This window comes from Talpa occidentalis, unplaced genomic scaffold (genome assembly GCF_014898055.3).
Source record: "Talpa occidentalis isolate TD23 unplaced genomic scaffold, MPIMG_talOcc4v2.1, whole genome shotgun sequence".
Classification (NCBI taxonomy): Eukaryota; Metazoa; Chordata; class Mammalia; order Eulipotyphla; family Talpidae; genus Talpa; species Talpa occidentalis.
The window spans coordinates 111762373-111774733 of record NW_026555331.1 but is presented as its reverse complement, the minus strand read 5'-3'; the positions used below and the strand labels follow the sequence as shown (position 1 = coordinate 111774733).

The 12361-nt window shown below is 39.1% G+C and overlaps 1 protein-coding gene across 2 annotated transcripts in view; it reads right to left on the bottom strand.

Annotated features, from left to right (window-relative positions):
- GPR141 (G protein-coupled receptor 141) overlaps nt 1–12361 on the bottom strand; it is a 75496-nt gene that overhangs the window by 27142 nt on the left and 35993 nt on the right. The window contains exon 2 of one of the 2 annotated variants that reach the window (XM_037518196.2): nt 7300–9090. The exons of the other annotated variant lie outside the window; for it this stretch is intronic. Coding sequence (XP_037374093.1) covers nt 8168–9076 — 909 coding nt within the window. The 5' untranslated portion in view covers nt 9077–9090 and the 3' untranslated portion in view covers nt 7300–8167. Of the gene's footprint in view, nt 1–7299; nt 9091–12361 lie in introns of those variants that run through there. 2 annotated transcript variants of the gene reach the window in all.

The following is a 12361-nucleotide window of genomic DNA, read 5'->3' as shown; positions in this document are numbered from 1 at the left end:
AATTTTTCAAAGATTTATTTATTTATGCATACAAGAACTGGGGTACAGGCCAGAGGCATGGGTGTGTGTGTGTGTGTGTGTGTGTGTGAGGATCCATCAGAGACAGAGTGGGAACAGAACAGGCAGATGTACTGAAATGCACTGCTGCTGAGGGGAGCAGCTGGGGAGACAGGAGAGGTCTGCTGCGCATGTGGGCCACTCCTCGGCCAGCTGGGATTGAACCCACGCTGCAGAGGCTGCGGGCAGGCCACCAGGCTGTGTCCCAACCCCTTGCGCCACCAGAGAGGCCCTAGATCTTTATTATATTGAAGTAGGGTCCTTGTATTCCCATCTTGTTTAGAGTTCTTATTGTGAAGGTGTGCTGAATGTTATCAAATGTTTTCTCTGCATCTATTGATAATCATATGATTTTTATCTTTACTTGTGTTGAAATAATATAATTTATTGACTAATTTATCTATGGTAAAGCATCCCTGTATCCCTGGGATAAATTCCACTTGATCATTGTAAGGTTGGTACAGGGGGCCTTGTGAGGGCTCCAGGCAGCTGGCATGAGGAGGGGCCTTGAAACCGCAGAGGAAATTCCACCTTTGCCTCCACCAGGCACAAACAGGACCTAATAGCGATCAACCAGAAACCACGGAAAAAAAAAAAAAAAAAAGACTTCGGTTCCACACACCCAGTTCCAGCCTAACCTTTCCTCACCCTATAAAAGGACATCGCCCCACGACAGCGGCGTGGACTTCTGTGGCCCCCCATGGGGGCTCTGCGAACCTCGCCTGCGGGGCGCAATAAGGTTCCTACCTGTCAGAAACTTGACCTGTCTCTCCTTCTATTTACCACGCCAATCCTTTCAACATGATGTATTGTCCTTGTGATATATTGTTGATTTTTATTGCTAGCATTTTATTAAAGATTTTTGCATCAGTGTTTATCAGGAATACCTATCTGTAATTTTCTTTTCTTGTGCAGTCATTCTGTGGTTTTGGTGTTAATGTAATGTTACCATTACATTAACTCTCCCATATTAGGGAGGGTTCCTTCATTTTGGATTTTTAAAGGTAATTTGAGAAAGATGGCTATAAGTTCTTTAAAAGTTTGGCAGGATTCACTTGGAAAGCCATTTGGCCCTGGGCTTTTGGTTTTGGGCAGGTTTTTAAACCGCTGTTTCAATTTCCATGCTTGGATTCAGTTTATGTAAACTTTTTTTTTTTCTCCTTGATTTAGTCTTGGTAAAGTAAGTTGATCTAGAAATGTTTGTATTTCTTTAAGGCTATGACTTTATTGGCATATAATTGTTCATAGTAATCTCTTACGATTCTTTATATTTCTGTACCATCTGTGGTAAATTCTCCTCTTTCATTTCTGGTCCTGTTCATTGTTTTCTCTTTTATTTCCTTTGTTAGCCTAGCTACAGATTTATCTATTTTGTTTATCTTCTCAAAAAACTAGCTTGTAGGTCTGCTAGGCTCAATGGGCTGCTTAAGCTGCCATTCTGGCTATGCAGTTCTGCCTTTTCAGTCAATCAATTACCTAAACTTAAAGAATGCAAACTACCGACCCTGCAAATGTTCCTCTCGAGTTAAACAGAAGCAGGATACTGGGCCTCCCTGGTGGCGCAAGGGTTGGGACACAACCTATAAGGCTGTCCGCTGCCTCTGCAGCATGAGTTTGATTCCTAGCCTGCTGGGGAGCCGCCCACGTGCTGCAGCAGGCCTTTCTTGACTCACCAGCTGCTCCCCTCAGCAGTGTACTTGGTTGGTCTGCCTGTTCTGCTCCCTGCTCTGTTCCTGGTGAATCCTCTTACCCCCTGCGCCTCTGGCCTGTGCCCCAGCTCTTGTATGCATGGATGGATGAGTCTTTAAAAAAAAAAAAAAGAGCAGGATGCTTAATATCCTGGGACAATGAGTTCATGTCATAAAGCATGACTAGGAACGCCTGGGGAGCCATAGACTGATATGTAACTTTGCGTCCCAGAGACTGATCAGCAGAATGCCTTGCTAATAAGATTGGAATCATGAGTGTGTGGTGGGAGATTGATTCTAAACTTCAAACATGGGCCATAAAACCAATCTGGATCCTCAGATTCATCTCCCCGAAAGCCTAGATATCCTAAGCATACATTCGTTTCCTTCAAACTTTTTTCTCTTTGTTCTCCTGCACTAACTGACTCTGTAAAATCATTCAATCAATAAAAAGGCCAGGTTTTGCCTTCTCAGCAGAGTTTTGCCATAACAGCTTACTCTATGACTCTTGTTTCTTTGACAGTGTGGTGTTGTCTGATGCAACACTAGTTCTTATATTCATTGCTGTTTTCAGAAGAAATGAATAATTTTCCGTTGCATAATATTTTACACATAGTTAGCACTCAGTAAATTTGAGCTATTTCTGGGCTGTTCACACAACCACCAGGGAAGATCCTGTTCCAAACTATATGAATACATCTCTTTCTTGTTGTGTTATGAGAAATGATACAGAAGAATATGGTATTGCTTTGAAATCAGATGCAGTCCAGAGTTGGGACTATACCTGTCCCTGCATTCTTTTTCATGTTCCTGTATCCACAGTACAAACACATAAGATATTCAGCACTTAATAGATAAGGGACCCAAGTCTAGAATGTTAAATTTCTATACAAGGTTACACACACATCATTAAGAAATGCTCAATGTGGTTCTTTGTACTATCACAGCATTGCCAGCCACATAATTATATCCTATAATTAGTGTTTATCATATATCTACTGTATTGTGATTTAAGAAAAAAATACTATGACTATACTATACTATGATTATACTAAAACTATTTCACAAAATAGCATTGAATATATTTTGATTTAAAGAAGACTCACTACATTCTTGCAATGTTTCTCATTTCCCTGGATAAAGGACTTGCTATGAAACTGAGCCTCCTATTATGAACTGCTAACTTACTCAAAGATCTGTGTACAAGAATAAGGCAGGTTTTTCAATCCTGAGGCATTCTGGGTGCACTAGACTGACCATTCTACATTATGGTGTTAATAACTATAAGGAAGAAACTGTAGCTCAGTAGAGATTTCCATAATTCCCACACCTTCTCTCCTTACCTCAGGCTGCTACAGCAAGAATCATAATTAGTTTCCCAACCTTGATATTTAAGTGGAAGCTTTGAACAGCATCTAACAGTAAAGAGGTGTTAAGGAGCCACTGACAAAGAAAATCAAAGCCTGGCTGATCTCTTATCATTGAGGAATATGTGAGAAAGAGGAAAAGACAACGAACAAAGTAACCTGAACTACTCATCTGGCAGATAAAGAGCACTTCTGAAAAGAATTCTCTGAAGGAGTGTGAAAAAATACTGTAGACAGGACTGGTCAACTTTAACTATCTTTAAGATTCAAAATACATGCTTTTTATAGATCAAGAGCTTAAATAGAGATTGGGAGAAAAGTTAAAATAGTGCTTCATGATTATCTAGAAGAACATTCAAATACCAAGCAAGATATGATCATTTTTAATTGTGAAAACAATTGTGTGCAAGGCAAATTGTGAAGTCCCTGGTCCCAGTCACCAAATGCCAGTAAGCCTAACTTATAATTAGGATATCCAAAATTCACCTTCAAGGTCAATGTCCTCTTCATGAGATTTATTTTTGTAACAATTAGAGACACAGAACAGGCAAATTAAAATTTTATGTTTATTTTGTAAATATTAATGAATAACATACTTTATATTATGAAATATTGCATTTCTATATCTTGGATAATATTTATATGAGTCCTTTATTGCAGGCCCTTTATTATAATATGTAATAACACAAAGAAAAGCATAATTATATTCTGAAGCTATCTAAAATATAGAAGAGAAAAATACAGTTTACAAACTAATAGACATTATGATAGAAAGACATACAGAAGAAGATAAACTTGCTTCTGGGTATTTATCTGAAGGAGACATAACAAAACTAACTCAAAAAATGTAGGCATCCCCATGGTTATTGCAGTATTGTTATGATAGTTAACACAGAAACAACATAAATATCTATTGATGATGAATAGACAAGAATATATATATGTGTGTGTGTGTATGTGTGTTCATATACTGCTATATGCATACATATATATGAGTGTGTATACTATCCATCCATTAAAAAGATGGAAATCCTACCATTTGTGATATGAATGGGTTTTGAGGGCACCATATTGAGGGAAATAAGTCAGACAGTAAAAGAAAACTACAATTTGGTTTCATTTATATGTGGAATCTAAAAAGAACACCAAATAAATAACCACAAGAATGCCAAAACTTATAGAGAGAAAAGATTGGTGGTTGCCTAGAGACAGGATACAGGATGTGGGCAAAATGGGTGAAAAGTCACAAACTTCCAGTTATAAAACCAGTGTTTTGGGCATGACCATATAGCATGTTAACTATAGTTGATAGCTGTAAATTGAAAGTAGACAAGAGAGTAGGTCCTGAAAATTTTCATCACAAGAAAAAGAGTTGTAACTATGTATGATGATGCCTGTTAACTTGAATTACTGTGATGATCATTTAGCAATATAAAATACAATATGCAAATATTGGATCATTATTTTGTACACTGAAACTAATATAATGCTAAATATAAATTATATCTTAATAAAACAAAAGGTAAATTTGATTTTAATTCCAAAAAATTATTTTAAGATTTTAATACTTTATTATATAGTTCCTTATTTCCCAACAAATTTTACAGATGTCACAAATTTTCTTAAAACTTCAATGTGTCTTAGAAATTTTCTTAAAATATTATGGTTCAAAACAAAAAAAAGAAAATATGGGAGGAAGCAAATAATAAAGAAAAAGAAATATAACTAAAAATGCGCAGATAAAAATTTAAAACAGGAAAAAATAGGAAATTAGTCATTTATGTATGCAATAAAGTGCTGTTTTTTCTTCCTCAAAACTAGTTACTATGATTCAGTGATTTTAGTGATTATAGAAACTCTTGGGGAATTTCTTATTCATTTGATGAATTTGTGGATCCACAGTGTGTAACAAATTCAGAAATAAATTAAAATTCTAGGACATTTACCTTGTTGAAAATAATTACCTTAATACATGCAGTTCTTTACCACACCTTCCCCACCCCCAACCCCACCATGAATTGCTTCAGCTTTTCTGAAACATTAACTGTGAGAATGGGTCAGTTCCTTGTAAAAGTGACAAAGCTATGAAACTTTGAGGGGAAATTGAAATATGGATGTGTGGGGAAGCCCTAGTCATTTATCAATGTCAGGGGAGTTAACCATATTTCCCATCCCCACTTATTGAGGTGCTTGGACTAGGGAACTAGGGGCAGATCTGAGCAACCAGATGAAACTATATAACACGGAACACAAGGGCCTCCCTGGTGGTGCAAGGGGTTAAGCACCGCACTATGAAGCAATGCGCAGCCTCTGCAGCACGAGTTTGATTCCCGGCCAGCCAGGCGCAGCAGACCTCTCCTGTCTCACCTGCTGCTCCCCTCAGCAATGTATTTTGTCAGTCTGCCTGTTGTGTTCCCCACTCTGTCTCTGGTGAATCCTCTCACCCCCTGCATCTCTGGCCTGTACCCCAGCTCTTGTATACATAAATAAATAAATCTTTAAAAAAAACAAAAACATGGAACACAAGAGGACTCAGAGGGCTCTTGCTTCAGTTTTCATCTGCGCCCTGGACTTGGATGGAGATGTGTGGAGGAAAGACATGTAGAAACAGTTGAAAGAGACACATGGGTGAGAAGGACCACCTTTATTTTGATGTGGGATCTCGTTTGTCCCAGCTTTTTGAGACCTGCCTTATTCCTTTCTTGCTATTCCCTGCCAGAAGGTAGATTTGTCACAAGCTTTTGGGCCCCAGTGGCTCTCCTTTGGGCTGATCCTACTAGGCTAGGCATTTTCTCAAAAGGGATGGATAATTTTAAAAGTTTTATTGGGAAACTACTCCTAGAAATATCCTTTCTTCTCCTCTCTCTACACATTAACCTATTAAAGATCTTTTTGTATCAGGCAGACTGAGGGGCACCCCAAGGCCCCCAAACTTGTATGCTCTTTTTTTTTAAGATTTATTTATTTTTATATAAGAGGTGGGGTACAGGCCAGAGGTGTGGGAGGGTGAGAGAATTCACCAGAGACAGAGTGGGGAGCAGAATAGGCAGACAACCGAAATACACTGCTGAGAGGAGCAGTGGGCATGACAGGAGTAGTCTGCCACGCCATGTGAGTATCTCCCTGCCTGGCTGGGAATTGAACTGGCACTGCAGAGGCTGCAGACAGCTTCACAGCACAGTGCTCAACCTGCTGTGGCACTGGGGAGGCCCCAAACTTGTATGCTCTAAATGGGTTCTGTCATCTGCCACATGAGGACAAACATACTCTTAATGTGCAGACCTTCATTAGAAAAGAGCTTTAATAGAGTTGTTGTGCAATAGAGAGAGGAAAGGATAATAGTTGCAGATAAAACACCCAAAGTTACTCATCTCCTCTTGTGTAAGTGCCGAGGCAAACAGGGTTAGCCCATAGTGGGGCCACTGAAGCCTGAAAACTTGCCACAAGCCTAAGGCACCTTCTGAGCAGGAGCCATAAGAAAGGGGCAGAAGGGGCCAGGCAAGTAGGGAAGGAAAGGAGCAAAATCAATGTACAAGTCAAGACAGAGGCTGCTACTGTCAGCCTCCTCTCAGGTCTCTCACACAAGTTTTCCTCTAAGTCCTTGGTACAAGTGAGAAGCAAGCAGTTTCTTCTTTTCATGTCCCTCGGTTCCACATGCCTCATCCAAATCTTCCCTTGTAAGTCCTCCCAATTCCTCTACCTAGTCCTTTCAGCTTCCCATTGCTGTTCAGATTCACTCTTCCTAGAGTGGGGCAGGGAACCTGCAACCTCCCCTTTCTATGGAAATTATACTGCTACACTTTATGTTTATTTTCTCTTTATGCAGCTGATAGTGGGATCCCATTTGAAAGCATGCTCTCCTTAAGTCTGGGGGCCCTGAGTGCCCCTTGGTTATACACTAATATTAATTTGGCCATTAACAGATGTTCTTGAATAAAAAAACATTTAATATGTCACATGTCACAAGTCAAGAAACATGGCAGAAAGATACTCAGATTTTAGGAAGAAAATTCAAATTGTTTAGTGTTTTAAGATGACAATTTTATTATCTTCAAATACATTTATTCATTATTCCCTCAAATATTCAAAGGATATTCTTCATGCGGCCTAACCCCATGGAGTCTAAGTTAATTTAGTTTTCTATATATTTCTCAAAAATTCTTTTTAAAAAGAATGTTGTTTTCATTTATTTAAAGACATAACTTTATGGGTAGAAGGGAATGCTAAAGATTTCAGTATAACTTTCTGTCTCAAAGAAAATTTAAATTAGCTGTGACTCAAGGCAGCTAGAAACTTCAAAAACAGAAAAGGAAAAAAAAAATGTTTATCACTTCTCTAGGGAACTCATTTTAATGCTTAGCAGCATATTGGTCAGAAATATTCTCTGAGGAATAGTTTATCCATTTTTAGTTATGCTCAGTAAGATAAGAATCTTTGTGAGTTATTGAGGGAACTGATCTCCATCTTTAAACTTGACCTTTCAAAGGACAAATCTAGATAAATAACAGGAATTTTTTATTTCTCTTGATTTCAAGATAATTAATTTTTTAACAAAGTTACTGCAGACTAGATAACTCTTCCCAGTCTCTCCTCTTTTTTTTTTTTTTTGGTCAGGGGTCTGAGTTGAATGGGCCATCTTATCTGATTAACCAAATAGTTTGTGTCTATGGAGCTGGAACATGGCCAAGATGCACTCATCAAGTAGGGAGGTGGAAAGACCTAGCACACAGAGTATAATCTAAAACCTAAGAAAATATTACTTCGAATTGAGAAAACTGCAGTAAGTTAGTAAAACTCAGAAGTCATTAGACCCATGGGATCTGGATGGGCCAGTAGACATTCTGTATTGAAATAATGCAGTGTTGCAACTCCACGTGCATAGGCCATCATTAGTCTTTGTAAGGGCATCAGTTAGAGATAGTAGGGATCATATAAGGACAAGAAAGAATTGTCTAACATTTTATTTGGATGCACAGCCAAGGTTTTAATTAAGAGATAAAATAACCATTTCACTCCCAATGTAAAGGAAATAATTCTGAATACTCTATTTTGTAACTAACGGCACAAAAGGCAGTTCCATAGGTCTATTGTCTTTTGCTTAAACCAATGACTTCCTCCAAGAACAAAGAGCAGCAAATCAAAGCAACTAATAGCTGTTACACTTAAGAAGATTTCATTGTAAAATGAGACATCATTATTACAGGTTTTTGAGAGTGCCAGAACTTGCAGGTAGTAGATTCTAAAGAACTGGTAGGGAAGAAAGCAGATAAGGATGACCCCTATAAAAAATAGGTTCTTCAACTGGGCCCAGAACTCCTGGTGGGATAGGAAGGAGTGGCGCAGCTTCCGCACCATTGAGATAATGATGAAGATCTGGAAGACCAAAAGGATTACCGCAATGGCAATGACAAGAATGACTATCATGTAGTTGAAGACTCTCACGTATACATGAGTAAGTTCTTTGTGAAATTTAAAACAGTCTTGCTCATCGTACACCTCCTTCGTTCCATACTGAGAAAAAATCAGTGGCACCACAATAACAATCACCAGCAGCCACAGGCCAGCACTGGCAGCCACAGCGTGCAGTTTTCTGTAGAATTCCACTTTGTCCTTGTGCTTGAAAAAGGTGAGGTACCTGATGACCAAGATCACCACGTAGAACAGGAATGTAAGGTACATATGGATGTGCAGCATGGAGCTCACAAATTTGCAAAAGGGCAACCCAAACATCCAGCTGTGCTTGATGAGGTAGGTCAAGCGAAAGGGCACTGTCAGCAGAAATACACCATGGACCACCACCAGATTGATGACTGCTGTGGTGGTCACAGACCGTGTGTTCATTTTCACCAGCAGGAAAGAAATAGATATGATGCCCACCAGCCCTCCGATGAGCACTGCACAGTAGAGTCTGGTTAAATGGGGTGTCAATATAGGACTACAGGAGGAATTACCATGGTCAGCCATACTTCAGAAGTTACCTGGAAGACACAAAGCATCAGTTCAACCAATAAACTTCCAGAACTTTGTCCATATCACCTTCTTAGCACTGACCATGTGACTTTGTCATTTATCTGTTTACATGACAAAAATATTACCTGTCTGTAGAAGGAAGACAATGTCATATGAGTATCTGTGTACTCTAGAATGAAAACACGGTAAGTTACTGATTTTTTTTTAAAGATTTATTTATTTTTATACAAGAACCGGGGCACAGGCCAGATGCGCGGGAGGGTGAGAGGATTCACCAAAGACAGAGAGGAGAACAGAACAGGCAGACTGAAAAAACACACTGCTGAGGGGAGTAGCGAACAAGACAGGAGAGGTCCGCCTTGCCATGTGGGATTCTTGCCGGCCAGCCGAACCCGCGCTGCAGAGGCTGCGGACAGCTCCACAGTGTGGCGTTCAACATGCTGCACCACTGGGGAGGCCCAAGTTACTGATTCTTAATCTTCATTGGGTTAAATATCTCATTCATAGACCTCCAAAAACAAGTATATAGGTAAATGGTCAAAACAGTTCACCACAAAGTAAACTGCAGACCACCTGAAGTGATACAAGGATACTAGTATTGTGGAAACCACTAGGAAACAAACCTTTCAGATGGAAAGAAAGTTGGGTATATGCTTTAAGTACATAAAATATTTTGTTCTTTTAAGTATGAGTTTAATTCTCTAATTCCTTTCAATTCGACAAACAAATGATCTAAGAACTTTTATTCTTTTAAAAAAAGATTTATTTTATTTATGCATACAAGAACTGGGGTACATGCCAGAGGTATGGGGGATGAGAGGATCCACCAGAGACAGAGTGGGGAACAGAACAAGCAGACTGACTGAAATACACTGCTGGGGGGAGCACTGGGCAAGTCAGGAGAGGTCTGCTGCTCAATGTGGGTAGTTCCCTGGCCAGGGATCAATCTTGTGCTGCAGTGGTGGTGGATAGCTTCATAGATTGCATCTTAACCCCTTGTGCCACCCGGGAGGCCCAGAACTTTTATTCTTAATTCATATCAGATGCTGCTTAGTTTAGAAAAAAAATGACTAAGTCAACACAGCAGCAAGCAATAGGAGGACATATCTGAGTTTCTCATTGTAGTTTAATTATCACGTAGCAGTAAGGTCTTGCCTATCTTCTTTTCACATTGAAAATGCAGCAAATCTCCCAATTCTTCCATTCTCTATCTTCAGTTACTCAGCAAATTCATAGTAGTCACTATTATTTTTCCTCTGGACTCCTTTAAGATCCTTTCCCTAAATAAGCTTGATCCCTTCTAATTCATTATCCATATTCTAATTTGTTACTTACTAATTTGTTATTTAATCTTTTAATTATCCCGCTCAAGTCATTTCACTTTCCCATATAATTCTTTCAATGGTTTTCCCTTTTTTAAAAGATAAAGTTCAAAATCCTAGCATGTTTTGGACTTTTTGGGTGCCTACAAATTCAGATCCCTTGAAACCAGATTAAGGAAATAATCTAGAGGTGAAATGAACAGGATTTAATGGGTTGTACATGGGGAAATGGGGAGAAAGGAAATAATCAATGATGCTCACATTTCTGACTAGAACAATTGTGTGTTTAGAGATCTTTTCTTCTGATATCTGGAAGATGGAAGGATCAAATTTGAGGAAGAATATCTCTTTACAAAAGTGAAATTACCCAGTAATAAAAATGAATCAACTACTGATAAATACTGATAACCTCAAAAGAATTACACTAAATCATTCATTCTCAATAGGGCAACTGCGTACCTGAGGGGACAAAAATTTGTCGTAAATATGTAAAACAGGGGTTTCCTTGGTGGCACAGGGGTTAAAGTCTCAGCGCTATCAAGCTATTGCCAGCCACTACAGCATGAATTCGATTCCTGGCCAGGGAGCTAACCCACGTGGTGCAGCAGACCTCTCCTGTCTCATCAGCTGTTCCCCTCAGCAATGTATTTCAGTAGATCGGCCTGTTCTGCTTCATACTCTGTCTCTGGTGAATCCTCTCACTCCCTGCCCCCACATCTCTTGTCTACACCCCAGTTCTTAAATGCATAAATAAAATAAAAATAAATATTAAAAAAGATGTCAAACAATTGTTGTCTCTCTCTTTCTTTCTCTCTCTCTCTCTCTCTCTCTCACACACACACACACACACACACACACACACACACACACACACATATCCACTTAGAAACATGTAGTACATGTAGTGAGTTTCCTAAGTCTGAGTTTCTAAATCTTAATATTAGAAGGAGGAGAGGCCATGGAGAAAGTTGAGTCTATTCACATAAATATATGTCAATATGACTTGAAAACTGCTTATCTGTCTTTTTGATTTCTCAGTTTCCTACTGCAATACAGTATTATTAACTAGAGCCATGATGCTGTACATTATATCCCATGACATTTATTTATGACTGAAGTTTGTACCTTTTGACCTCCCTAATACATTTTTCCCACTACCCTTCCCCACCAGCATGCTTATAAGTGAAATAAGTCAGAGGAAGACAAATGCCATATGATACCATTTAAATGTGGAATCAAATACACAAACAAACATATAAAAATCAAGCTCATAGATATAGAAGCCAGATTGGTGGTTGCCAGAAGTGGGAGCAACATCTGGCTTTGTTTTCTACCTAAACTGCTGCACTTTGGTTCATTCTCCACCAATTCCCTGCCTCAGTTCTGCTCCTTTGACCTCACGATAAAGTGCTTACAAGTTCACCCATCTGCTAATACTTTTCCTCAACTTGACTTTGAAGTCTGATTTTTCTTGTAAATAATGTGTTATTAATTTTAGACTTTCTATTCCTTCTTACCCATATCCTGTGACTGCAGTTCCACCTCAGCATTTAAAACAACTATCTTCCCCTATTAGCAAGTATTTATCTATGTCTCAGGAGATTCTGCATATTCATTTATGCTTTTAACTTGATTCTCAGAATGAGTTTTGCTCTGCACCTTTGTGACAGTTCTATTCATGGGAACTTTGGCTGTTCTTTTACTCCTACATGGGCTGTGATTATCTTCATAAGCCATCCCTTGTCCCTGTGTTGTAGTTTTGAGAGTCAAGCTCCAGGACCCAGGTTTCTATGAACCCCTGCACTGAGACTGGGTCCTGAGACCTAGTTCCGTATTCCAGATCCTAACTCAAGTGTCTGAACGAACTCAGCTTGAGCCAGCTTCTAGATTCTTTGTCACTATTCTCTAACCACACACTTAATCAGGATGTTGTGAAAAACTCCCAGATGGTCAGCCT